This window comes from Argiope bruennichi, chromosome 7 (genome assembly GCF_947563725.1).
Source record: "Argiope bruennichi chromosome 7, qqArgBrue1.1, whole genome shotgun sequence".
NCBI lineage: Eukaryota > Metazoa > Arthropoda > Arachnida > Araneae > Araneidae > Argiope > Argiope bruennichi.
The window spans coordinates 37,932,958-37,957,308 of record NC_079157.1 but is presented as its reverse complement, the minus strand read 5'-3'; the positions used below and the strand labels follow the sequence as shown (position 1 = coordinate 37,957,308).

General features: G+C 26.9%; 2 protein-coding genes across 2 annotated transcripts in view; one reads left to right on the top strand and one right to left on the bottom strand.

Annotated features, from left to right (window-relative positions):
- The first annotated feature begins 162 nt into the window (after window positions 1-162).
- Window positions 163-20,390, top strand: LOC129976670 (bifunctional arginine demethylase and lysyl-hydroxylase JMJD6-A-like). Its single transcript, XM_056090364.1, has 8 exons — window positions 163-358; window positions 3,302-3,516; window positions 8,865-9,020; window positions 9,608-9,804; window positions 10,898-11,045; window positions 12,873-13,061; window positions 15,807-15,982; window positions 16,921-20,390. Exons 1-8 carry the CDS (start codon window positions 283-285, stop codon window positions 16,970-16,972), a joined length of 1,209 nt encoding a protein of 402 aa, XP_055946339.1. The 5' UTR covers window positions 163-282; the 3' UTR covers window positions 16,973-20,390.
- Window positions 20,391-22,635: 2,245 nt separating this feature from the next.
- Window positions 22,636-24,351, bottom strand: part of LOC129976669 (putative GTP-binding protein 6) — a 28,566-nt gene continuing 26,850 nt past the window's right edge. Inside the window, exons 8-9 of the mRNA XM_056090363.1 lie at window positions 23,156-23,311; window positions 22,636-22,816 (exon numbers count right to left, since the gene is read on the bottom strand). Of these exons, the coding sequence (XP_055946338.1) occupies window positions 22,660-22,816; window positions 23,156-23,311 (313 nt within the window). The 3' untranslated portion in view covers window positions 22,636-22,659. The remainder of the gene's footprint in view (window positions 22,817-23,155; window positions 23,312-24,351) is intronic.

Here is a 24,351-nt window from a genome sequence, read left to right as displayed (position 1 = left end):
ATTTGGTAATATTTTCATTAATTTCAATAGTACAAACACGTTTGTTGAAAAAATAAAAAAAATTCAGCCACAGCCATGTCAGCCAACTTTTTCAGTTTATATAACAGACATTAAAAAAAAAAAACTTGTGTTTTTAGCAACTCAACTCTACTTATACTTTGTTTTACTAGTTTTTGACGAACGGCGAATGTTGTTACTCTCAAAATTACTGTTTTGCATTTATATATTGTTAAATTTTTTTAATAGCAGAGAATAATTTGTGATTCAATTTACTCACATTATATGGAGCAAGATTCTGATCGTTTTATTAGACGAGCTGAAAAAAGGATAGAGGAGGCTAAAGCAAGAGCTAGACCAGGTGAGGTCCCGAATTTAATATTTCTCAGTAGTTTAATATTGCGCAACTCTTCAGTTGTCTGGTTGTTGAATAGTTAAATTCTAATTCAGTTCTAAAAACTGTTTTCAATCACTTAATTCAATGAATTTAGATACTTTAGTAAGATTGTTGAGAAATTTATATAAGCGGAATACTTGTTATACACATTGGGGAAAGCTGAAATATATATATTTTTATTTTGCATTTAAAATTCAGTAAAAACCATTGAGACATTCTGTACTTTTGATAGTCATAAGAAAAATTTTAAATTATATCTTAAGATTTTGATTGAAGATTTGATAAGAATTGAATTGAATTAAGCCGGTAATCTTAGAAAGAAATGCTAATGTACGTTCATTTTTTAGTTAAAGCATTACAGATTATTTCCCGAAAGTGACAATTTTTTTAGAACTCATGGTTCATTCTTTTTAAGATAGAATTTTTCAAATATTAAGTGTCAGTTACTGTCATGTTCCAACAGTTATTTGCTCCAAATAAAACCTACAAATACATTATAGCTATCATTTATCATATATGGCACCTGAACTTTTCAAATTGTATTAATAATTAAAAAAAAAACACATAACTGTGTTAAGATTGAAACTTGACTTGCCTAAAAATGAACTTAGTATGTTCATTCTTATGATATATCAAGGTATCATCTGATTTATTTTATAATATTCAGATAGAGACTTTCCTAGATAATAATTTATATACTTAAATGTAAGCATTTTATATCCTTCATTTGATCAAAATATTGAAGTAGATAGCCTACAATAAGATTCAAATAAGAGTGAATAAAATAAATCCTATGAAGAGTTTGAATAAAATAAGTTAGAATTTATATGACTTTAAGTTTGAATACGGTATAGATTGTTGTTCAGAGATGAAACCTTGCAGCCTTGAAATGGAAATATGAATTTAATAAATCAAATTAAATTAAAAATATTATAAAAAATAATATTTGAAAAAATAACAAAGACAAATGAATTTCTTAAACAGAAAACATTGGGTATAAATTTAAAATTAGTATTATTTTAAACTTTTTTAAAAAATATGTATATAGTAATTTTTTTATGTAAAATGAGCTAATTCTAAGATTAATATTTTTCATTAAGGAAGCATTTTCCTTCCAAGTCATTTTAAATTAAATAATTTATTTAAATTATCAAATATATATGTAAAATTGTTCTTAATTTATAATTAATTATAACTTCTATCATTTAAGCAATTCTTAAGAAAAAAAATGCAAAAATACCCTTAAGCAGAACCATTTGTTAAGTAGTTTCATTGCCATGTCACTATCCTAATCATTTCCTATGTCTGGAGGTTACTTGAGTTTTACTTAAACAGATTCACTTTTGGGTATTCCATGACACATCTCTCAAATTGACAAACTTGATGAAAAATGGCAAATAATCTCAAATCAAATAGTCCAATTCTCCTCACATTATGTCTTTATGAATATTGATAAATAATCTCTACTAATAATAAAGATTGTGTGTGTGTATGTTTTTCACACTATTCAGTCCAGACTGTTTGATTTAGAGCTGTCAGACTTAGCACATATGTACTTTGGAATCGAGTGATTTTTTAAAAAAATATTTTTTACTAGGACTTTTGACTACAGATTTTAATTACAACTTTAATAAGAAAAGCAGATGATATCCCCCCCCCACTACAGTTAAAAAAAAGCAAATAATAAATTTTTAATACATACCACAAAATTTATTCTCTGTAGTTAAAGGGAGAATAATTACAAATGATATTTAATTTCATCAAATATATTTAAATTTGCTGATAATAAGTTTTTCATTTTTGCTCAGTTAATACGGTCTTTTTAGCATTTGTGAATAAAAATGTCAAAGCTTTTCATTTCTTTTTTTTTTTTTTAACTTTGAAATAAACCTTATTTGTAGCTTTTTTATTTCTATAATTTTTTTATCTTAATGTTTATTTTGCAATAAATGTTGAATTATATGACAACAATGAAGTCTTTATCTAGGGTTGCTTCAATATGCAATATTTGCATATGTTTATTAATAGCATGACAGAGATTAGTTATAAAAAAATTGCTTAAAGTATCATGTTTATTGCAATGAGCAATTAATGACCGAAAAAATTACCAACGATGTCATATTAGTTTATTGACTGTGTTTACTAATTATATGCGGTTAAATTTAATGCTTGCTATTTGCATGTGGATAAACCAGAAGTTCACCAATGAATTGGGTTAAAAAGTAGAAAATAGTTCATTGATTTTGTATTTTATTCCAATATACTAATATTTTGCTTTGCTAGAGTATCGTCTAATAAAGAATATTCTTATAAAATTTTATTTTATTTTTATGGAGTAGATTTCTTAGTATGATAGATTACTGCTACTATATGTCTTTTTTTATATATAATTGGAACATTGTCTATAAAACAGTTTTGTATTGAAAGTTATATATTTTCTTTTATACCAATCAAAGTAATAGTTTTCTAAAACTGCTCTAACAAATTATTTATTGGATCTCTTAAATTATTTAATAGTTAATGCTGACACTAATGTTATTCTTAAGGGTTTTAAAAGATTGTTTTATTTCATAAACTTGATTTATAATATATACAATACTTTACCAGTTGTATCTTTCCTTGTATGATTACTATTTTTTAATGTTATTATGATTATCAAGATATATGTGAAGGATTAAATGTCTTCTATTATCTGTATCCTTGAATTGAATGGTTCTCATCTTTTCTGAAAATAAATTTTAAAAAAAATCTCAATTTTTTTAAAGAGCTATGTGTAAATGTATCCATTTATAAAGGTGCCAAATGATTTGTTTCTCTTTGTGTAGTTTATGAGTGTAGTACAGATTTTTTAAATCATATATTCTTGTTGTTATTTAATTGATCTAATATTTAATATTATACTTTCAGAACTTCATGACAAAGAGGGCAATGGCTGGACCAAATTAAATTATGCTGAAACATTTGATCTGAATTTGAATACTGTGAAAGACAATGTGGAGCGTATTAATGTTAGTGAAGTCTCTCGAGAGGTTTTCATAGAAAAATATGAAAGAATTTATAAACCAGTCGTTATTACGGGTTGTACAGATCAATGGAAAGCCTGCTACAAATGGACCTTGCCTGTATGTTATCATGAAGAAATATTTAGAAGTTTTAAGTTATTTTAAAGTTGATGAATATAATTTTTAGACTATTATGTATTTTTCTAAAAAGTTTTCTTCTTGAAAGAATTAATTTTTTGCCTATAAAACAAAAAAATTCACTATGTAATTCAAAAAATATGTTTATTAATATTTTCTACTCTGAAGTGCAAGAAAAACTGGTACACCAATCAAATATTGTATAGAACCCCCATGAGCACGCAAAAGTGTCACAACATAGCATGCCATGTATTCAACTAATTTCAGAAGATATTTTGTAAACAGTTTACACCATGATTCCTGCAGGTCAGTCCACAAAACCATGAGAGTGTGAAATGGTGCAGATCTCTTAAGGACAGCACGTTGCAAAACTTTCCGGATATGCCCAATAATGTTCATGTTAGGGAATTAGATGTCCAAGAAAGGGAATGAAATTCAGAAAAGTGCTCCTCAAGCCACTCCTTAACTACTGTAGACCTGTGGGGTGGCATGCTAACCTGTTTGAATTGTCTACGTCCGTCAGAATGCACACAGTGCATGAATGGATGCAGCTGGTCAGAAAGGATGTTAATGTACCACTGACCTGTCATGGTCGAATCTAGATATATCAACAGTACCATTTCATGGCAACTACATGCCTCATATCTTTACAGAGCCTTCATCAGCTTGCACAGTTCTTTGCAGGCATCAGAGATCCATGGGGTTTTCTCCACACCCATGCACGACCATCCACCCAATACTATTGAAAATGTGACTCGTCATATCAGACAATGTTTTCCTAATCATTAAGAGTTTAATGATGGTATTGGCGAGCTTAGGCAAGGTGCATAGCTTTGTGCCACTGAGAGAACAATGGTGCATGAGATAGTCTATGGCTGTGGAAGCCTATATCAATTAGGGTTCATTGCACAGTGTGTATGCTGACACTTGTTGATGGGCCTGCATTCAAATCTGCAGCAGTTTGAGGCAGTGTTGAATGTCTATTTCGTCTACGATTCATTTCAGCCGTCGATGATCTCATTCTGTCAAGTCTTTTTCCGTCCGCACTGATGTCAGAGATTTGAAGTTTTAATGGAAACCTGATATTCACGGTACACCCTTGAAGTAGTTGTACTTGGAAATCCAAATTTTATTACAACTTCTGAAATGCTGTGCCCCATCTCTCGTGCACTGTCCATTAGTCCCCTTTGGAAATCACTTCAATTCTGTTAACCTGCCATTGTAGCAGCAAGAATCGATGTAACAGTCTCCTCAAACACCTGCTGTCTTATATATTCAATATCGACCACATTGAGTTATACTGAGTGGTTGGAACACTTCCATTATTTGCATACAACCTGCTATACCAATTTTTCTGGCTCTTCAGTGTAAAATTAAATTTGCATTTGAAAATTTGACTATCTACCTGTTCCATTCTCATACTTATTAGCTTCAAATTATAGAACAGTCAAGCCTATGATTTTTAATATGAATGTTAAACAAAAATAAATTGGAATTCAGGCATTTTTTTGATGCATTTTTCTATGGTAATATACATTAAAAAAAAAAAAAATCTAACTTTTTAGAACTTTTTTCTTTTTAATTAAAAATACCTGTTTTTTTTTTACATACTACTGATTATGTTATTACTTGCAACATTGCACATGATTGATTATTAATAAAATTTCACATATTTTGCACCATACTTGTCTTTAAATACTATAGAAAGTACACTTGTATGCAGTCAACTTAAAATATATTATTATTATTGATATTAAGTTTATTGTATTAAATTAATAGGTTGATACATTTTGGTTCATCAGTTTAAATATTATTTCTAAGAGAATTCTAAGTGCTCATGTTTATGTGAAGTTCTAATAACTTTGCTTCTGTAATTAAGTCATTTCATCAATTTTTTCTAATAAAATATAAAATTATGAATACTGTGCCTATGACCTGTATTGCATGCTTTTAAAGTTTTAATTATTGTATATAATTTTAAAATAGTTTGATTTAATTTTAAAATTCCAGTTGATTTTTGAAAAACAAGGTAAAAAAATTAAACATGCATAGGCCTCTCTTGATCTTTATCTAAGGAATAAACACTATATTAATATTGAAAATTTTTACCATTTTTTTTTCTTCTTTTTTTCTCTCTTTCTTTCTTTTTCTTTTCTTTTGATATATGGCAGATAAAGTGTTTTTTAAAAATTGAAACGACAGTACAGCACATAGCCCTCCCCCCAAATTAAAAAAAACAAAACAGTGATAAAACCATTTGGTAGAATTAGTGTTTCCAACTCTTTTTATTTCAAATATATTTTTAAGAGATGTTTAAAATGAATATTTTATGTCCCAAGAATAAATGTTCTGGCTGAAAACATTTGAACTTATGTTGTTAATTTTCTTATTTTTAATTATGCAATTCAAAATATAGAGAGATGTATTTTTTAAAGACCTTATTGAGTCTTTTTTAACTTTTTTTCCTCCCCTATATAATATCCTGGATATGGAAGTCAGTCGAGAAGATCTTAGGTGTCGAAATTTAAGTAAAGAAATTGAAGGATTTATTAAGGAATGTAAAACTTGTTGATGCTTTTTTGGGGATCTTTTTAAGTGACAAAAGCATTAGAAAAAGTAAATTGATAATTTATTCTGTTTATGTGAGTGTGAAATGGTGCAGATCTCTTAAGGACAGCACGTTGCAAAACTTTCCGGATATGCCCAATAATGTTCATGTCAGGGAATTAGATGTCCAAGAAAGGGAATGAAATTCAGAAAAGTGCTCCTCAAGCCACTCCTTAACTACTGTAGACCTGTGGGGTGGCATGCTAACCTGTTTGAATTGTCTACGTCCGTCAGAATGCACACAGTGCATGAATGGATGCAGCTGGTCAGAAAGGATGTTAATGTACCACTGACCTGTCATGGTCGAATCTAGATATATCAACAGTACCATTTCATGGCAACTACATGCCTCATATCTTTACAGAGCCTTCATCAGCTTGCACAGTTCTTTGCAGGCATCAGAGATCCATGGGGTTTTCTCCACACCCATGCACGACCATCCACCCAATACTATTGAAAATGTGACTCGTCATATCAGACAATGTTTTCCTAATCATTAAGAGTTTAATGATGGTATTGGCGAGCTTAGGCAAGGTGCATAGCTTTGTGCCACTGAGAGAACAATGGTGCATGAGATAGTCTATGGCTGTGGAAGCCTATATCAATTAGGGTTCATTGCACAGTGTGTATGCTGACACTTGTTGATGGGCCTGCATTCAAATCTGCAGCAGTTTGAGGCAGTGTTGAATGTCTATTTCGTCTACGATTCATTTCAGCCGTCGATGATCTCATTCTGTCAAGTCTTTTTCCGTCCGCACTGATGTCAGAGATTTGAAGTTTTAATGGAAACCTGATATTCACGGTACACCCTTGAAGTAGTTGTACTTGGAAATCCAAATTTTATTACAACTTCTGAAATGCTGTGCCCCATCTCTCGTGCACTGTCCATTAGTCCCCTTTGGAAATCACTTCAATTCTGTTAACCTGCCATTGTAGCAGCAAGAATCGATGTAACAGTCTCCTCAAACACCTGCTGTCTTATATATTCAATATCGACCACATTGAGTTATACTGAGTGGTTGGAACACTTCCATTATTTGCATACAACCTGCTATACCAATTTTTCTGGCTCTTCAGTGTAAAATTAAATTTGCATTTGAAAATTTGACTATCTACCTGTTCCATTCTCATACTTATTAGCTTCAAATTATAGAACAGTCAAGCCTATGATTTTTAATATGAATGTTAAACAAAAATAAATTGGAATTCAGGCATTTTTTTGATGCATTTTTCTATGGTAATATACATTAAAAAAAAAAAAATCTAACTTTTTAGAACTTTTTTCTTTTTAATTAAAAATACCTGTTTTTTTTTACATACTACTGATTATGTTATTACTTGCAACATTGCACATGATTGATTATTAATAAAATTTCACATATTTTGCACCATACTTGTCTTTAAATACTATAGAAAGTACACTTGTATGCAGTCAACTTAAAATATATTATTATTATTGATATTAAGTTTATTGTATTAAATTAATAGGTTGATACATTTTGGTTCATCAGTTTAAATATTATTTCTAAGAGAATTCTAAGTGCTCATGTTTATGTGAAGTTCTAATAACTTTGCTTCTGTAATTAAGTCATTTCATCAATTTTTTCTAATAAAATATAAAATTATGAATACTGTGCCTATGACCTGTATTGCATGCTTTTAAAGTTTTAATTATTGTATATAATTTTAAAATAGTTTGATTTAATTTTAAAATTCCAGTTGATTTTTGAAAAACAAGGTAAAAAAATTAAACATGCATAGGCCTCTCTTGATCTTTATCTAAGGAATAAACACTATATTAATATTGAAAATTTTTACCATTTTTTTTTTCTTCTTTTTTTCTCTCTTTCTTTCTTTTTCTTTTCTTTTGATATATGGCAGATAAAGTGTTTTTTAAAAATTGAAACGACAGTACAGCACATAGCCCTCCCCCCAAATTAAAAAAAACAAAACAGTGATAAAACCATTTGGTAGAATTAGTGTTTCCAACTCTTTTTATTTCAAATATATTTTTAAGAGATGTTTAAAATGAATATTTTATGTCCCAAGAATAAATGTTCTGGCTGAAAACATTTGAACTTATGTTGTTAATTTTCTTATTTTTAATTATGCAATTCAAAATATAGAGAGATGTATTTTTTAAAGACCTTATTGAGTCTTTTTTAACTTTTTTTCCTCCCCTATATAATATCCTGGATATGGAAGTCAGTCGAGAAGATCTTAGGTGTCGAAATTTAAGTAAAGAAATTGAAGGATTTATTAAGGAATGTAAAACTTGTTGATGCTTTTTTGGGGATCTTTTTAAGTGACAAAAGCATTAGAAAAAGTAAATTGATAATTTATTCTGTTTATGCAGCCTCAATGTTTGAATTCCTAAATTTGCCTGTGTGCTATAAGATTTTTCCTCCATCAAAGGAGGTTGAAGAAATTGTTTAATGAGTAATATTTTGCAGCATGGAAAGTTTTAGAATTCTTAATTCAGAATCGGTTCTAATCATATACTTATGATTAATTGAATTTTAAATGTTTGTAAATAAAAGAAATTGACTAAATAATACAGATATATTAAGCTTTTTTTCATATGAGATGAATTATGCCTTTAAGGTTTATGTTTTTGCATCTTTTTTCTTCTTTTTAACTGTAGAAATTGTTTATATTTATTGAAAATTTGATGGATTTATTTTAGAATAAAATATTGAAGACCGTAAATTTTCTTTTTGCAGCGACTGGCAAGAAAATACAGAAATCAGAAATTTAAATGTGGTGAAGATAATGAAGGATACAGTGTGAAGCTAAAAATGAAATATTTTATCTACTATATGTTACAGCATGTAAAAGATGATAGTCCATTGTACATTTTTGACAGTAGTTTTGGAGAAGTATGTTTTTTAAAATATTTTATGCATAATATAAATCTTATTTAAGCATTTTATATATATATGTATAATATATAAATTTATGTATTTAATTATTTTAAATCTAATTAATTTTCAATTTTAAATTGATCCATGTAGTTTTATTCTAAAATTTTCTATTTCCTGACTCAAATCCTTTTTTTTTTTTTTTTTATTTAAGTATTTCTTACACTTGCTCTAAAAATTTTTTGAGTTTTGACTTTCCACACTCTAAGTATAAGGGATAAAATTATTTAACATGTTATTTTTTTTAAAGATATCTAAGATCTTCTTTCCTAAATTGACATGTGTCAAAGAAATCTATCAGACTCCTTTAATAAAAAGCCCCAAGGATTACACTTCTTGCATTTTCCTAACCTTGATGTGATGAAGACAGATGCAGTGTCTTATCACTCTTCTCTGTGTACAAATTATACCTTTCATGACGAAATAAATTGAAATTAAATTGTTGCCCAATTTTTCTTTTGAGCCATGACTGTTATATATTAGTTTAATTTGAAAGTATAGGATGAATAAAGCTAATATTTGTGAAAATTTCCATTTAATTTCAGCATCATCGCAGGAAAAAACTGCTGGATGATTATGATGTTCCTATTTATTTCCAAGATGATTTGTTCAAGTATGCTGGAGAAGAAAAGAGGCCTCCATATCGGTGGTTTGTAATGGGATCAGCACGTTCAGGTACTGGAATACATATTGATCCTCTTGGAACAAGTGCATGGAATTCTCTTGTTGTTGGACATAAAAGGTATTTCATTAAACTGTCCTTGAATTATTTTATTTATATATTGATATTTTTAATATTTATGAAGGGCCTCTTATTTAGGCTTTAGTTCATTAAATTCCAAATTTAATTTAGAGTTTTGAATGCTTTTGTTAGTTAAGAATGTTTTTTGATTTGAATGATATATGTGTTTGAATAAATTATAATTTTATAATTTAATTCAGTATTGAAATATAAAATTAATTTTATATTTTATTAATTGCATTTTTTTATAAATATAATTTTATTTTTAATTGACTTATTTTTTGAAAAGCTGACAATATTCTTTCCAGCATCCATTAGAATTTAGGATTCTAGAATTAATATGCTTCTAAATGCTAAGCGAGTCATTTAGAAGGAGATGCAAAACTTAACTACATAGCCACAATACCTTTTATTTATATTAGGTTTATCATCATTAATATGTAATCTTATTAAATGATAGATGGGTATTGCTAAGTGAATTAAATGGTTGAGTAATTTAATACTATAATCTGATACTTAGATTGTGATACAAACATCTATTGTGTGATTTTTTTTAAAATTTTATTTTTACTCCTAGAAATAATCCCATGATTGATTTCAAATCCACACTATTGCAATTCTTTTTATCTTCAATTATTTTGCTTCTGTAATTTTTTTTTCTTCTGAATATTTTAGAATTCGACCTTGTATAGTATTGTAACTTAATTTCTGTGTGATTATATAAGTATACAGCATGACATATATTATTAAGAGTCATTAACGAATTCTTAAAGGATGATTGTCTATTGCTTATGTATCAAATGCAGAATTTTTTTTAATATTTGAAAAACATTATCAAATAATAACCTTTAATGAGTTAAAAAATAGCAGCATTAAACAGAAAAAGAATTAGGTGCAGAAATGATCTTTCCGTAAAAGCAAGAAAAGTTGTTCATTTTTAAGATAGTCAAGTAAATCCAATTTCCCCGAACTTCTTATAGATGATCGAAACAATTATTACCTAAATTGTTGTCTGTTATATTTCATTGCATCAAGAGTATAGATAACTGGCTTATATTATTGTTTTAGTGAGAGTTCTTTTTTCTCTTGTAAGATGGTGCTTATTTCCAACACACACTCCCAAAGAACTTATTAAAGTACGTCCAGAAGAAGGTGGTAAACAAGGTGAAGAAGCTGTAACATGGTTCCGCTATATATACCCACAGACACAGTCTCCAGAATGGCCAAGTCAGTACAAACCTGTAAGTTAATGGATTACTAAATGTTATTGCACCATATTTTTGCTATTGTTAAATGTAGATTCTTGAATAATTTTATGCAAAGCATTTTAAATTTAATTATGTGAATAGTTGATAAATTTAGACTTATTTTTATGTGTATAATACACAACTTCCAGCAGTTAAGAAATTTAACTAATTATGGAAATTAGGTAAAAACTCCTGAGTTATGCGTGTATAGTGAAAAGGTATTAAAAAAATACATCAAAAATACTCTTTTTCCTGAATTATTGCTTGCAGCAGTGCTGGTGGTTGTGAAAGAATTTTTAACATTATTTTTAAAACATGGTATTTTATTCCTTTATTCTAGTTTGAAAACAAAAACACTAGAGTGACTTCTCATTACAAAAATGTATATGAGAGTTGGTTATGATGACTTTAAAAAAGAAAAAGTGCTTGCTCTTTTGTGAAAAAAAATTATACATATGTAACAGATAGTATTAATTTGTTTGATCTACAAAATTGTGTTGTGTGATTTTTTTAAAATAAAATTCTTTCATTTATGTTTTGTTAATAATACATTTGTTAAATAATTTTGAGTAGTATTTGAAAATATTTACTTTAATTAATTTAAAGTCTTTGGAAATATCTGTTTTTCAATAATTGTTAATATTTGTTATTTGCAATATACAGTGGTGGCTAAAATTGTGGACATTTTGGAAAATCGCTATGTTTTCGAACTTTGTATGCTTGTAGAAAATGTTACATTTCACAAAATGCAAACTCTTGCATATCATTTTAAAGAGAATGTAATGTTGATTTGAATACAAAAAGCAAAATTCAAATATTTGCAATTTTTACTTAAATCTGAATAACAAACACATAGATGAAATAGATTGTAATTTCTAACTTTCCTGACAAATCACTGATCTTGTTCTGGGAACCATTCAAATGTTAAGAACTGCTAGGAGAAGCTGTCATCATGTTATCTCTTCATTTATCTTAGTTATCTCTGAAGACAGCAGTTTTATAGAGAGCCTGTAGAATTAATTTAAAAAAAATGGAATTGAATCAGGAAAGAAGAAAACATTTTAGAATGAAGTTAATATGTACTAAATTAAGCTAAAAATTCTGAAATTAATTAGGATTTAAATTAGATTATGAGATTTAATTATGTATTCACGAAAGAAAGTTACTAAAAATTCTAAAAACATCGGACTTAATGATCAAATATAAGAAAAATTTGAGAACTGAATTAAATGATAAATTTTTTCAACAATTTAATTCCTGATATTAAACTTTAGTAGATCAGGAGTAAGAAATTGAATTACCGTGTTTAGAAATAATATATAATACATACACTATGCTTGTGTATTAATACATTTTTGCTTAATTTTAAGAATGGCATGCTATTTTAGCATTTACAGATTTAAAAGATTATATACCCTCTTAATGGAAGGTTTAGAATCACTGCTTGAATTCAGCCAATTGATATTAAGTTGTCAGGATCAAGTATTTGGAAGCTGATAATGTGCCAAAATATTGGAGAAATTATTGATAGCGTTAGACATTTTTTTAAAAATCTATAAGTACTAAATGTGCAAGTAAATTTGTTGTTGAACATCTGTTTATGAATCTTAGATTAAATTGTCTTCATATCTGCAGCTTGCATTAATATGATAAAAACTATTATATCTATTTATGAAACAGTATGTAGAAAAATTTCAGCTTTTGTATTTCTAGTGTTTGATTGAATCCACATTATTATTATTATTATGTAATTATAAGATATTTGGTAGAAATTCTGCATTCTCTTTCTTTTTGATACTATCTATGCCTTTTGTTTTATAGCTTGAAATATTACAAAAACCTGGTGAAACTGTTTTTGTACCTGGTGGATGGTGGCATGTTGTAGTTAACATGGATACAACTATTGCAGTGACACAAAACTTTTGCAGTCTCACAAACTTTCCTATTGTTTGGCACAAAACTGTTAGAGGAAGACCAAAGCTTTCTAGGAAGTGGTACAGAATATTAAGAGTAAATATGTAAAATTTTCTATTGTCAAAAAATGTTGAAAAATGATTGCATGAGAAATTAATTATGATTTTTTTTGAATAAAACTATTTTTTAAATGATTGATTTATATTTTTGCTGCAACCAAGCTCCAAGCTTTTCTTAAAATAAAACTTTTCCTTCAATATAAATCAACAGAACAATAAAAGTATCATGATGCAAACATTTATCTTTTAAAATATTTGCCAAATTGATATGTTATTCCATTAAAAATCAATACTGCAATTTTATATCATGTCTTCACATTTTTTACATAACTTTTAAGGGCTAATACTAATATAAGGATAATTTAGAAAGTAGAGTTTTAATTTTATTTAAATGAAACTATCCTTAAGTTATAAATGTAGGGAAATGCATTTCAACTATCATCTTGAAGCTTTGATTTTATACATTTCATTTGCTATAACTTTTATTTATTTTGTTAATGAAATAAAGTTTTGGTTATTGCTAATATTGATGTATGAATTTGCATTCAAATTCATTTGAATTTTTATTTCTATTGTTTTTGTGTATGTTTCTATATAATTGTTCTTTTATAACTATTTTCATTTTTCGAAGCAGGGAGAAGGACTGGGGTTATAAGCATTTCAACCTATAATCTGTTTTTTTTTTTTTATTATTTGTTTTTTAAATATAAGGTAGACTGAAAAAAAAATTATAAGTTTTGTTATTTCAGCATGATTGGTGCATAAAGTACATTACATTATTTTTTTTAACTGAGGTCCTCCTCTACAAATAATTAAGAATATTTTTCTGATGAGTAATCATTTTTTTATATTAAACATTAAGTTTTTAATCATTAAATCTTGTCATACCATTTTGAATCTTATTCTAAATTAATATTTATTTACTATTTTTTTAAATTAGAAATTAAGTTGATTAATGAGATTTATGCATTCATTGCTACAAAATGGGTTGTACTGTATTTCTGAAATGAATATTCATCTAGTTGTATATTTGTCTAAATAACATTTAAATATCAGAGATGATAAACTAAGATTTGAATGTGATATTTGATCAAAAGGGCAGTCAAAATATAGATTAATGGATTACTCATTTTCTCTGTCTTTTGCTAGTTCTAGTATATAAATATTTAATTAAGTTTTGTATCAATATTTATGAGAGTGCTCTTGAAATTCTTTTTATTTTTATTTTATTTTAGTCAGATTTTTTTAAAACAAAATTATTTGTTTCTAGTTTAATGTAAATTGTAATTTTTATTAAATGTGTTTTTGAAAGGATATATATATATATATATATATATATATATATATATTCATTTTGTTATTATCATGCATTATATACATGTATTGTCTGGTTTGAAAAATCACCTCGAAATGCTTTAAAAATTTATTCCAATGTGAACATATTTCAGATCGCAAATCTGTCTGAAATATACATAGACATTTCATTTAAATTATAAAAATTTTAGGTGATTTCAAGAATTTATCATAATTAGTTTTATGAAACTATCCTAAACTGAAACTATTCTGAAAAACATTTTTATAGTCATATAGTCTCTTCATTATCATTACAAGAATTATGCATTAGAAGTTTCTAAAGCATATCTTAATGATCTTAATAATTTTCTTTAGAATTTCATTAAATATATTTATATAAAAATTTGAAAGAAATAATATGCATAGTTATTCAGTTGGATAATAAATAGTGAGGGATTTTTAGATTTATATTGGATTTACAAAATCAACTATCAAATACATACATATATATACATCTTCATTTTCTATTTTTATAGTTTGAAAATATACAAAAATTATGTAATTTTTTTAAAATGTTGAAGTATTCTATTGTGTAAGCAAGGATTCCCAAACTTAAAAAATATTGTGACATATTTTTAGAAATTCAATACATTTCACATTTTTTGGAAACTTATAATGATCCACTTCAGTCAGTGCACTAAATTTTTCTTAGTGATTGTATAGTTCACATTCTTTATGCAAATGGTTTTATTAAGTAAAAAGAATCTTTTGTGTTGAAAAGCTCCCATTTATTATTATATGCAATAAATATTTTCACAGGTATTGGAACTGTTTTTGAATTATTGTATATAAGAACTGAGTGGAATGTTCATAGCGAAGAGGAAATTAGATGTGCTAGTTCTATATGAAAACTTAACTTTGAGTGAAATATTTATATGCATATTTTAGCAACAGGCAACAGAAAATTTTTATCTTGTGTTAATCATTGAATCTTTTTTATGTCATCTGCACATTGGAAAGATGGTTTGTTTCTTCATTTCTTATCATTCAACATGATTTGTTTTCAGCATTTTCTTTGTCCATACCATGTGGCTTAATGAAGATTTTAAGCCTTTATTATATTTTTGCAAATTGTGGAAATGATGCATAGACATTCAAATTCTTGTTGCAGCCGACTAAAAATTGACTAATTCATTAATGAATCATTACCTATGATGTAAAGTATAGAATATTTTGCATGTATGGCTTATTTCTGATTGTATTGTTAAATTTGAAGGAAAAAAATGCTAATAAATTAGTATTACTCAACATGCTTCATAAATGAAGTATGTTGTCTAATTGTATTGCTATAAAATAATATTTTGTTTGAAATACTTTTTTTAAAAATAAATTATGTACCATTTCTTTATAGTTACTTTTATTTAACTAAGCACATTTTATGTATTGGTAGCAATAAATTTTCATGTTTGATATTTATTTTGCATTGTAGGAAAAAAGGCCTGAATTGGCGGCCATTGCTGATCGCATTGATGTGAACTCTAAAACCGGTGTTGCATCAGATAGTTCAAGTGGTTCTAGCTCATCTTCCTCATCTGATGAATCATCTTCATGCTCAGAAAGTGACGACTCAGGAAAAGCAAGCATTAGTGATCGTAAGAGGAAAAGGTGCTGTTCACGAATCTTCTTTAGAAGTGAACTCTGATTTTTAAAAAACCTTATAAAAAACTTTTCTGTATTAATTTTTTTTTTTTTTTTAATAAGTCTAAGGAGACCAAATATAATTTGATTGCCTTCAAATATGCAGTTAACTGAGTATTAAAATTATATTTCAGAAATACCTCTTAATAATTAACTGGCCACTGTGATTATTTTAGTTTATTGATATTTGCATTTTTGCCTCTGACATATGTAAGAATGTATTCTTTGTAATTAATGTAAATGCTGTATATATGTACTGGAATACATTACCACTATTGTGGCTCATCATATTTTGTGTCAGGGCAATATATTTTATTTGAAAAGTGTCTCAATTACTTTAATATATATTTTTTATCTTTATATTTAAAATTTTTTAATTTTCATCTATTTATTCAACACTGTCCCTTTTTTGCCATTTTTAAAATTATTTACATATCTACATTTAATGTTAAATGATGTGTTCTAAACAAAGAATATATTCATTGTTAATTTATGTTTGAAAATAAGTAGATTGTTAGTTAGGAATAGATCAGAAATACATTTGTATTCTTTATATATTATTTACCTTTTCTCTACTTTTTGTATCATAAAAATATTTTTATGATGGATGAGATTTTGTGTTTCTTTGTATTGGTTTAACTTGGGTATCTATCATAGATTTGGTGATGTAAAAATCAAAGAGATGCATCTGGTAATTAAACATTTTTCTTATGAGCAGTGAGATTTTGGCCAATAGTTTTTCTTTCTTCCTAGCATGTTATTTTGCTTTTGTTAATGCATGGATATAATATTAATAATTAAATTTATTAAGTCATATAGTTTATTTTGAATGTGAAAATTTTATTTTTATTTTCTCCTTAGTATTTTACTGAATGCTTGATAATAATAGAAATCTTTTCTTTTAGGCGATGGTCTAGTCATGACAATGAAAGAGAATCGAAGAGTTTTCGGAGATAACGTTCGGAGCTACTAAACATTGTAATTTAGTCATTTTAATATGGGGATACTATTTTAGAAACACCAAAGTGCACTGAAAAAATCTACAAGAGACTTTGTTTGCATGTGCCTAATTCATATAAAAATAGATTTACAGAAAATAAAACCTGTAATTCTCAGTTGCACAATTTCATCTTTTTTAAAAATGAGACTTGTTGTGTTCTGAAATTTATTTAAGTTTTATTTTGTTTCATTTTATTTTTATCAGTTTGTTGTAGTAAACCATTGATTTTTTTCTCTCTCTTTTTAAATCTTCAAAAATTAGGCATGTTTGTATGCATGTACTCATTATATTTTTGTTTATTATTTTTCTATATACATTTATGATTGTTTGAAAGCATGAGACTTTTTTTTTTATTATCTGTGTTGTTATGGTAATTAATACTTGTGCATGTTCTAAGAACCTTATAGATATGAACCAAAATATAATGAGTTCAAGACAGCTTTTTAACAGAGTTGCCACTCCTCCAGGAAAACAGGAAATTTATAAATCGTCTAAAAAAAACCCAGGAAAATTTGAAACTTTTTATAAAAAGAGGGAACATTTAGGGGATTTTAAGCTTCTTCGTCATTTTTTCTCCTCCAAATAATGCCGATTTCTAAAGATTTGCAAGAATGAAAGATTGCAGTGATAGCTTCAAAAAGTGAAACTATACCATTTTAAATTGTGTAATGCAGAGACTTGCCCCTTTTTTTAATGTATAGATGATTCCAGTTTCAATTTGTGAGATAATTGTTCTTTTTCCATGAAATTCCCGAATTGCAGTTAATGGGCATGTGCAAGACTTCTTCAACTGCTTGGAAAAATATATATTTCTCTGGCGATATTGGCAACATTTAATTTCAGAAGCAGTGCTGTGGTGTTTAGTCTACCATTCTTGAGTTTATTGAATGGTTTGTTTATTATTTGAGAAACTGTGAGCTTATTCAAAGTATATTAGAGAATAATTTTTAATCAATGAGCTGCTCAAAATCTGTATGTGATACAAATTGAAGAGATAAAAAAAAATTCAATCCTAATTTTGCTGAATGGGTTCGAGTAATTCTATTAAATCCATTTGTTGAGTACTGCTGACTTTGCCAGAACATAATAAGCCTAAGTTAAATGGGAAAATGGACACTTACTAGTCATGCCAAAAGAGGAAAACATTAAAGACTTCCAGCCATTCAAAAGAGTCATCATTGATGTTAGTGTCTAAAAGGTATACAGAAAAAGATGACATGCCAAATTTAATGTCTGAAAATAAACCGATTTCGAACTTTTTAGTTCAAGAACAATAATTTAAAGCTGAATTTTTATGGGCATTAAAACTTGCTGTGTCACATTCATCCTTTAATTCATTCAGTGATATGTCAGGAATATTTTCAGATATGTTCACTGAAAATGAAATAGCTGAAAAATGTACTTTAGGCCATACAAAATTGTTGTATCTTATTTGTATGTAGATTAGCTCCATGAAACTGATAGCTGAAAAATCTGCAAAAATTGATGGCCAAGTACTTGAACTGGCAAAAGTGAATAAATAATTTTGCTTTGTAAAGTTATCTTTATATGACTTGTAATCATGATAACAAAAATGTTTTGTTTTCTTTCACCCGAGTCCTTAATTTTGTGTGACTGTAAGTTAAAGAGCTTGAGATGTAATATACCCCTACCGCTCAATATATAAATTTTGTCTTGCTAAATTCTAGATACTAAATATTCTTTTTCTGTATATAAATATAAATCTTTTTTTTTTTTTTTTTTTGTATGCTATTATTTTGAATGATAGTAAATTGTTTTTTTCTTTTTTTCCACTCCCTAAACCTAAATTCCATTATAATTAGCACATGAGTGTTATTTGCACATTTATCTTGAATATACGTTCAGAGAAAACACAGGGAATTTTTTTTTACAGATTTGAGTGGCAACCCTGTTTTAATTCTAAAAATATTTGTTTTTTTTTTGTAGCTACTATAAACTTGCCCTTTAATTATTAAATAAATTAGTATGTGAAGCATTTGTACATACTTTAAGCATAAATTTGGTATAATATGGGTATATTTTTTAAATAATTGAATTCTTTTAAGAAGAAAGTTGGAAAAATAAATTAGTATTCCCAAGGCAAAACAAAACGACTAGGAAAAAAAATAATGAAAATAAATTTCATGTAAGTTTGAATGATAACTTTATGGTATAGCTTTTTATTTGATTGAGATATTATTATTATAATGTAGAAAATATTAAATGATATTTTCCTTTTTTGTAAAGATTTTTAGTAGTTCTTTACTATGTAATATTAATTGTAGAAAGTTATACCTGTGAGAGAAGAAATGTGATTGCTTAATTTATTATTTGGCAATAATTGTGCATTTTGAAGTTAGCTTATCTAATTGTCATGTTGGACTGTGCAATACGACTTAATGTTATATTTTAACAGTATTTATTTTGGAGAAATCTACTAAGGGTTGTTAAGTCTTGGGATAAAGAATGCACAAATATGTCTTCCAAGATCACTAATGTAATAGTTATTGATTAGTTACTATTTAAATTAAATGCCAGATGAAAATTGTTTCCTGCTCTCATCTGTTATGTGTAAAAATTATCATCCATTGTTTTCATTTAAAAATATCATTTTATGGAAAAGTTTGTAAATATGTAAAAATTGTTGTGCGTAATAGTTTGTTTGTTTGATTTGTTTTTAAGTGTAGTTTCAGTAGAAGATATTCTTCTGGACTGATAAAATATTCAATAAAATAGTAAAGAACTACTATTATTTTTCTGTTAGAAATACTTTGTACCTTATCATTTTGTAACATTTGGTGCTGAAGTCATTTGATATAATATTATATGTATTTAGTGGACTTTTGAAATTCAGGACAGATTTCCCTTAAATATTACAGAAAAGCTTATAACAGTTTAATATTAAATGGGTGTTTTCCTTAAATTTCTTATGAGGCAAAATTTATCAGTCTGTATATTTTTATACTAAAACTTTAAGATAAAACTGATATTTTGATCCATCTTTTTTTATACATTTTCTACTACTCTGCAGTTTTTGAAAATAGGCTTCATTGCTTGAAAATCTGTTATTATTGATATGAACTAGTAGAATTTATAAAATAAAAAGCAAATTATCTTTAAATGTCAACCAACAAAATCGCTGGCTGAAAAGGAACGCATATGAAGTTTTATGCAATTGTACAATATGACTGTATAAAAATGTGTAAAATTATGCTTTTGAAATCATCTGTATATGTAAAAATGTGATTGACCAATGATAATTTTTTACTATCTGCATTCGTTAACTATGTACTTCTGTGATTGCATAAGATAATTTTCATCATAATGGGATTTTAGTTCCAAAAATTAAAAGTTAGTTTTATTTATGACTTTGAATCTAATTATGTGTTCATTTTAATGTATTAGTGTTATTTATATTGTTTAAATATAATACAATGCTCATTAATAAAAATATATAAAATTTGACAGTGTGTGATTGTCTTTATATTTTAATTAGACACTTAGAAATTATTTAAAATATTACACTATTCAATAAAAGTTATGAATTTTTTTAAAAACTTTATTATGGAATTCTGCTATTTTACAAAATTGATAGTATTTTTTTTTCTGGATACTAAGTATTGAAAATATTATTTTACTCAATAAAAATTATTATTGAAGAAATAATAAGGTTCTAAAATATAAAAAAATTTGGAATACCTTTTTCTCCTTAAATTTGATATTGATTGAATTTTACTGGATTGTCAAAAATATTATCATTATTGCATAGAGATTCCATTACTTATTTTAGTGAAGTATGCATAGGAAATATTTTGATATTAAAAATCATTATTATATTGGATCTGTCATATCTTTTCTATGCCTAATTAAAAGTTTGATATTACATCTGTACATATGACATTAAATATGTTTAAAAATGAAAATACTATTAAGAAATTATAAAATGCACTCACTAAAAATAAATTTCTAAAATATTGACTAAAATTTTGTGTTTTTTATCATTGTATTAAGAATTCTCATTTTTATTCTGCAAGCATTATTTTCTGGTTCAATTGCATGTTACTTTTTGGAAATTTTGAACCAGCTGCAGTGAGTGGTTTCCTTAAAACTTTCTCGCATACTACAATAACATTGTTTATCCTCCCCCCTTCTTTCCTCATAAAACTATGATCTTTGCGAATAGCTTGCATGGTATAAATCTAGCATTTTTGCTAAATCTTTTGTGTGGCATTTTTTTGGGCTGGAGGCATTACTTTGCTATGTGGATAATTCACAAATGCCCTAATACCAAAAAAATTTCGTATCAATAAAAAATAAGTTTTTATTGATACGAAAATCAATAAAAACTTAGGAGTCTTTTTTTTTTTAACCAATTGAAACGAAAAATGGTATAGAATTACAATTGTAGTCACAAGATTACAAACCAAATTTCATTTATTTAAGTTATTAAGTGTTCATGCATATGGAAGTACAGACAGACAGATGAACCATTTGACAGATTTAGCTCAAACTTGATTAAACTTGCACTTTAGATGCTAAATCAGTGTACTAAATTTTATTTATCTAGTTTATATTTCATCTGTTATGTTCACTTGCACTAGGACAGCCAAATAAAGACTTCTTTTGAAGAATTTAGATTAATATTTAATAGATACTTACAAATATGGTATTAAGTTTATATACCAGATTCAATCCATCTAGCTCGAAGTGATTTTGAGTAACCATATTCCAAAAATGTTTTCTGCCCTCAGGGAAGTCTAAAATATAGAAATTCATCAAAATATCGATTTTTTTAAAATGACAATTGCCATACTTTCTCTTTGTGTACAGAAAGTAAAAATAAAGGCAAAGAATTAATTTTAGGGCTCAATTTTATTTCATATTTGAATATATTATTTTCGTACATAGTTTCAATTTTTCTTCAATATGTCATGTAACATCAAGCTGTTGATGTAATGTTGCAGTTCATTATACTTTACATTGAAGGAATTAGTAAATAAGAAAATGGGTTGTGGTTCAAATTTTGTAGTAGCCAACTGTCTTATTTCAATTTTTTTTTTTACTTCAATGTTTTATTTGATCAAGAAATAAGAATCTGACATATTCATAAAGTCAAACATTTTTGCAGTAGTATAGCATTTTATATGTCATTTTTTTACATTTGAGTTTTATATTTATATAGCTTTCTCGTTGATACTGGCTATCGCTTTTGATAATTGTATATTTCTGTTATCACCAATTTTTCTCTTAATTAAAAATAACAATAAAATGTCTTTCTGTTATAAATGATTGAAATAATTTTAAAATGTGTATTTTTTAAATTTTGACAGTTTAGAAAAGCAAAGCATAATACTAAATCTAAAGATAATTTTATGAAATGAATAGATTTTTATTAATTTCAATATGCAAAGCTAAATATGCCATATTCTTCATGTATATTAGAAAGTTGAATAGAGAATTATCTTGATGGCCCATTCTGCAGAATAATCTGTTAAACCTTAAAATGATGGATGTTGATAACCTTTCAAAATCCTTCAATTAATCAAAAGATCTAAATACAGCTATTCACATAAATAAACCTTTCTGATATCTCATTTTTATAGTCAGGAAAACAAATATCAAAATTAAAATATGATGCATTTTTTTATTCTGTTAAGCTTTCAATGGATACAGTTAAATCTCCAAAATTATGTATAAATTTAGCTAGATTTCCTGAAGATATCACAGTTTCCAATATTAAGAAATTGGCATCCTTTGGATCAGCAATGGCATCTCTGATAGCTGCTTCTCTTAACAGCCAACTGAAAAAAAAACAAAAAAACCCCAGTGTTTTAAAAAGTAATTATTTTTTTAAAAATTATTTTTAAATTTATGAGCAGTATTATAAACATTATGGAAGTACTACAATATACTACTAGTTCATTGCAATTAATTCAAAGAAAGTGAGATTTAATGTGAAACAATGGTTTATCAAGGATTTTAATAAATCACTGTTGCAGCAAGCTAATGATTTAAAAATTTTAACCATTAACCAAAAATTAGTGTTTTTTTAAATACAAATTTGGCATAAATTATGATGAAATTAATCCAGACTTTAAAAATTGAAATTAAATTCTATAGAAAAATATAAACATATATACCTATATTCTTGACCTCCATTTGGAACTCTTATTAAAGTAACTTCATGCCCTGTGTTTTCAAAAAGCCTTTGTTCTACAGTTTCTAAAAGAGTAGGCAAACCTGCTCCTTCAGTTGCAGAAATATGAACTGCATCAGTGTCTTCACTTGGTATATTACTGTAATGAAAATTGGTATGCATAGATTTTTAAGCAACTAAAGAAGAAAGGATAGATTAAGAGAACAGCAAGTTTTTAGAAGTTCCAAGAGCTTCCTTATAAATTAGTGGTGTGATAAAATGTTCCTACTTTTATTTACTTCTACTCTGAATTTAATAATATGAATGATGGCCATAAAATAATGAAAGATGTTTAGTGCTTGAATGTAAAAATTTTGAGTATTCAAATGCAACTTTAATTTATTCTATGCTACAACAGAGTGCTATAAATGCTCAATTTCCATTATTGATATATATGTGGTTCAAGGAGAAAATTATTTATACTCAAAATAATGAAATTTATATTGAGAATTACAATGAGAAGTGGGATTATTCAAAGTGCAGAAGTTAGCACCATTATGGCTTAGTCACTGTTCTGTTACTGCACAGAGATTTCAAACAATGCCTCTAAGTTTTGATATTTTACAAATGAAATGATAATGCTTCTATGTTTGTTATTTCACAACTATAACAATATAGGTATCAGCAGTCTAGTATATTCATAGAACAGTAGCATTTCTTCACCAAGTTCTAAAGTGACATTTCACATACAAATTGATAATTAACTGCACACTTTTTAGCAGGTGCCCATGTGTTTTACGGATATCTTTCTTGTGGGGGATCAAAAAAGAGTTGTTTATTAAGGAAATATAACATAACCACCTTAAAGAACTTTATAATTTTGGCAATAAATATGTGATAGTGTTTATGTAGTGCTTGAACTCAATGGTTCAAAACCTCCAAATATTGCTATTTTTTGGCGAAGTAGTATCACAATTCAGTTACTTACCAAATCTCCAAATGTCTTTAAAATTGTTGATGAATGCTTGTTGTTGTTTATATATAAATTATAAGAGTGTAATAGTTATAATGTATGAGAAGATAAAAAAAAAAGATGCATGGAGAGATTGATTTTCTATATAATAAAAACTAGTAATTTTTTTTCACACAATTAATAACACCAAGTTAGAAGATTAGTTGCAGATATCGTCTTGGCCTTAT

What these genes read in the sequence shown, in the direction of transcription:
- LOC129976670 (XM_056090364.1), top strand. Translation starts at nt 283, where the DNA reads ATGGAGCAAGATTCTGATCGTTTTATTAGACGAGCTGAAAAAAGGATA. An exon ending in TAAAGCAAGAGCTAGACCAG is followed by an intron (nt 359 to 3,301) that starts GTGAGGTCCCGA and finishes TTATACTTTCAG; the next exon opens with AACTTCATGACAAAGAGGGC. An exon ending in CTTGTTGTTGGACATAAAAG is followed by an intron (nt 9,805 to 10,897) that starts GTATTTCATTAA and finishes TTCTCTTGTAAG; the next exon opens with ATGGTGCTTATTTCCAACAC.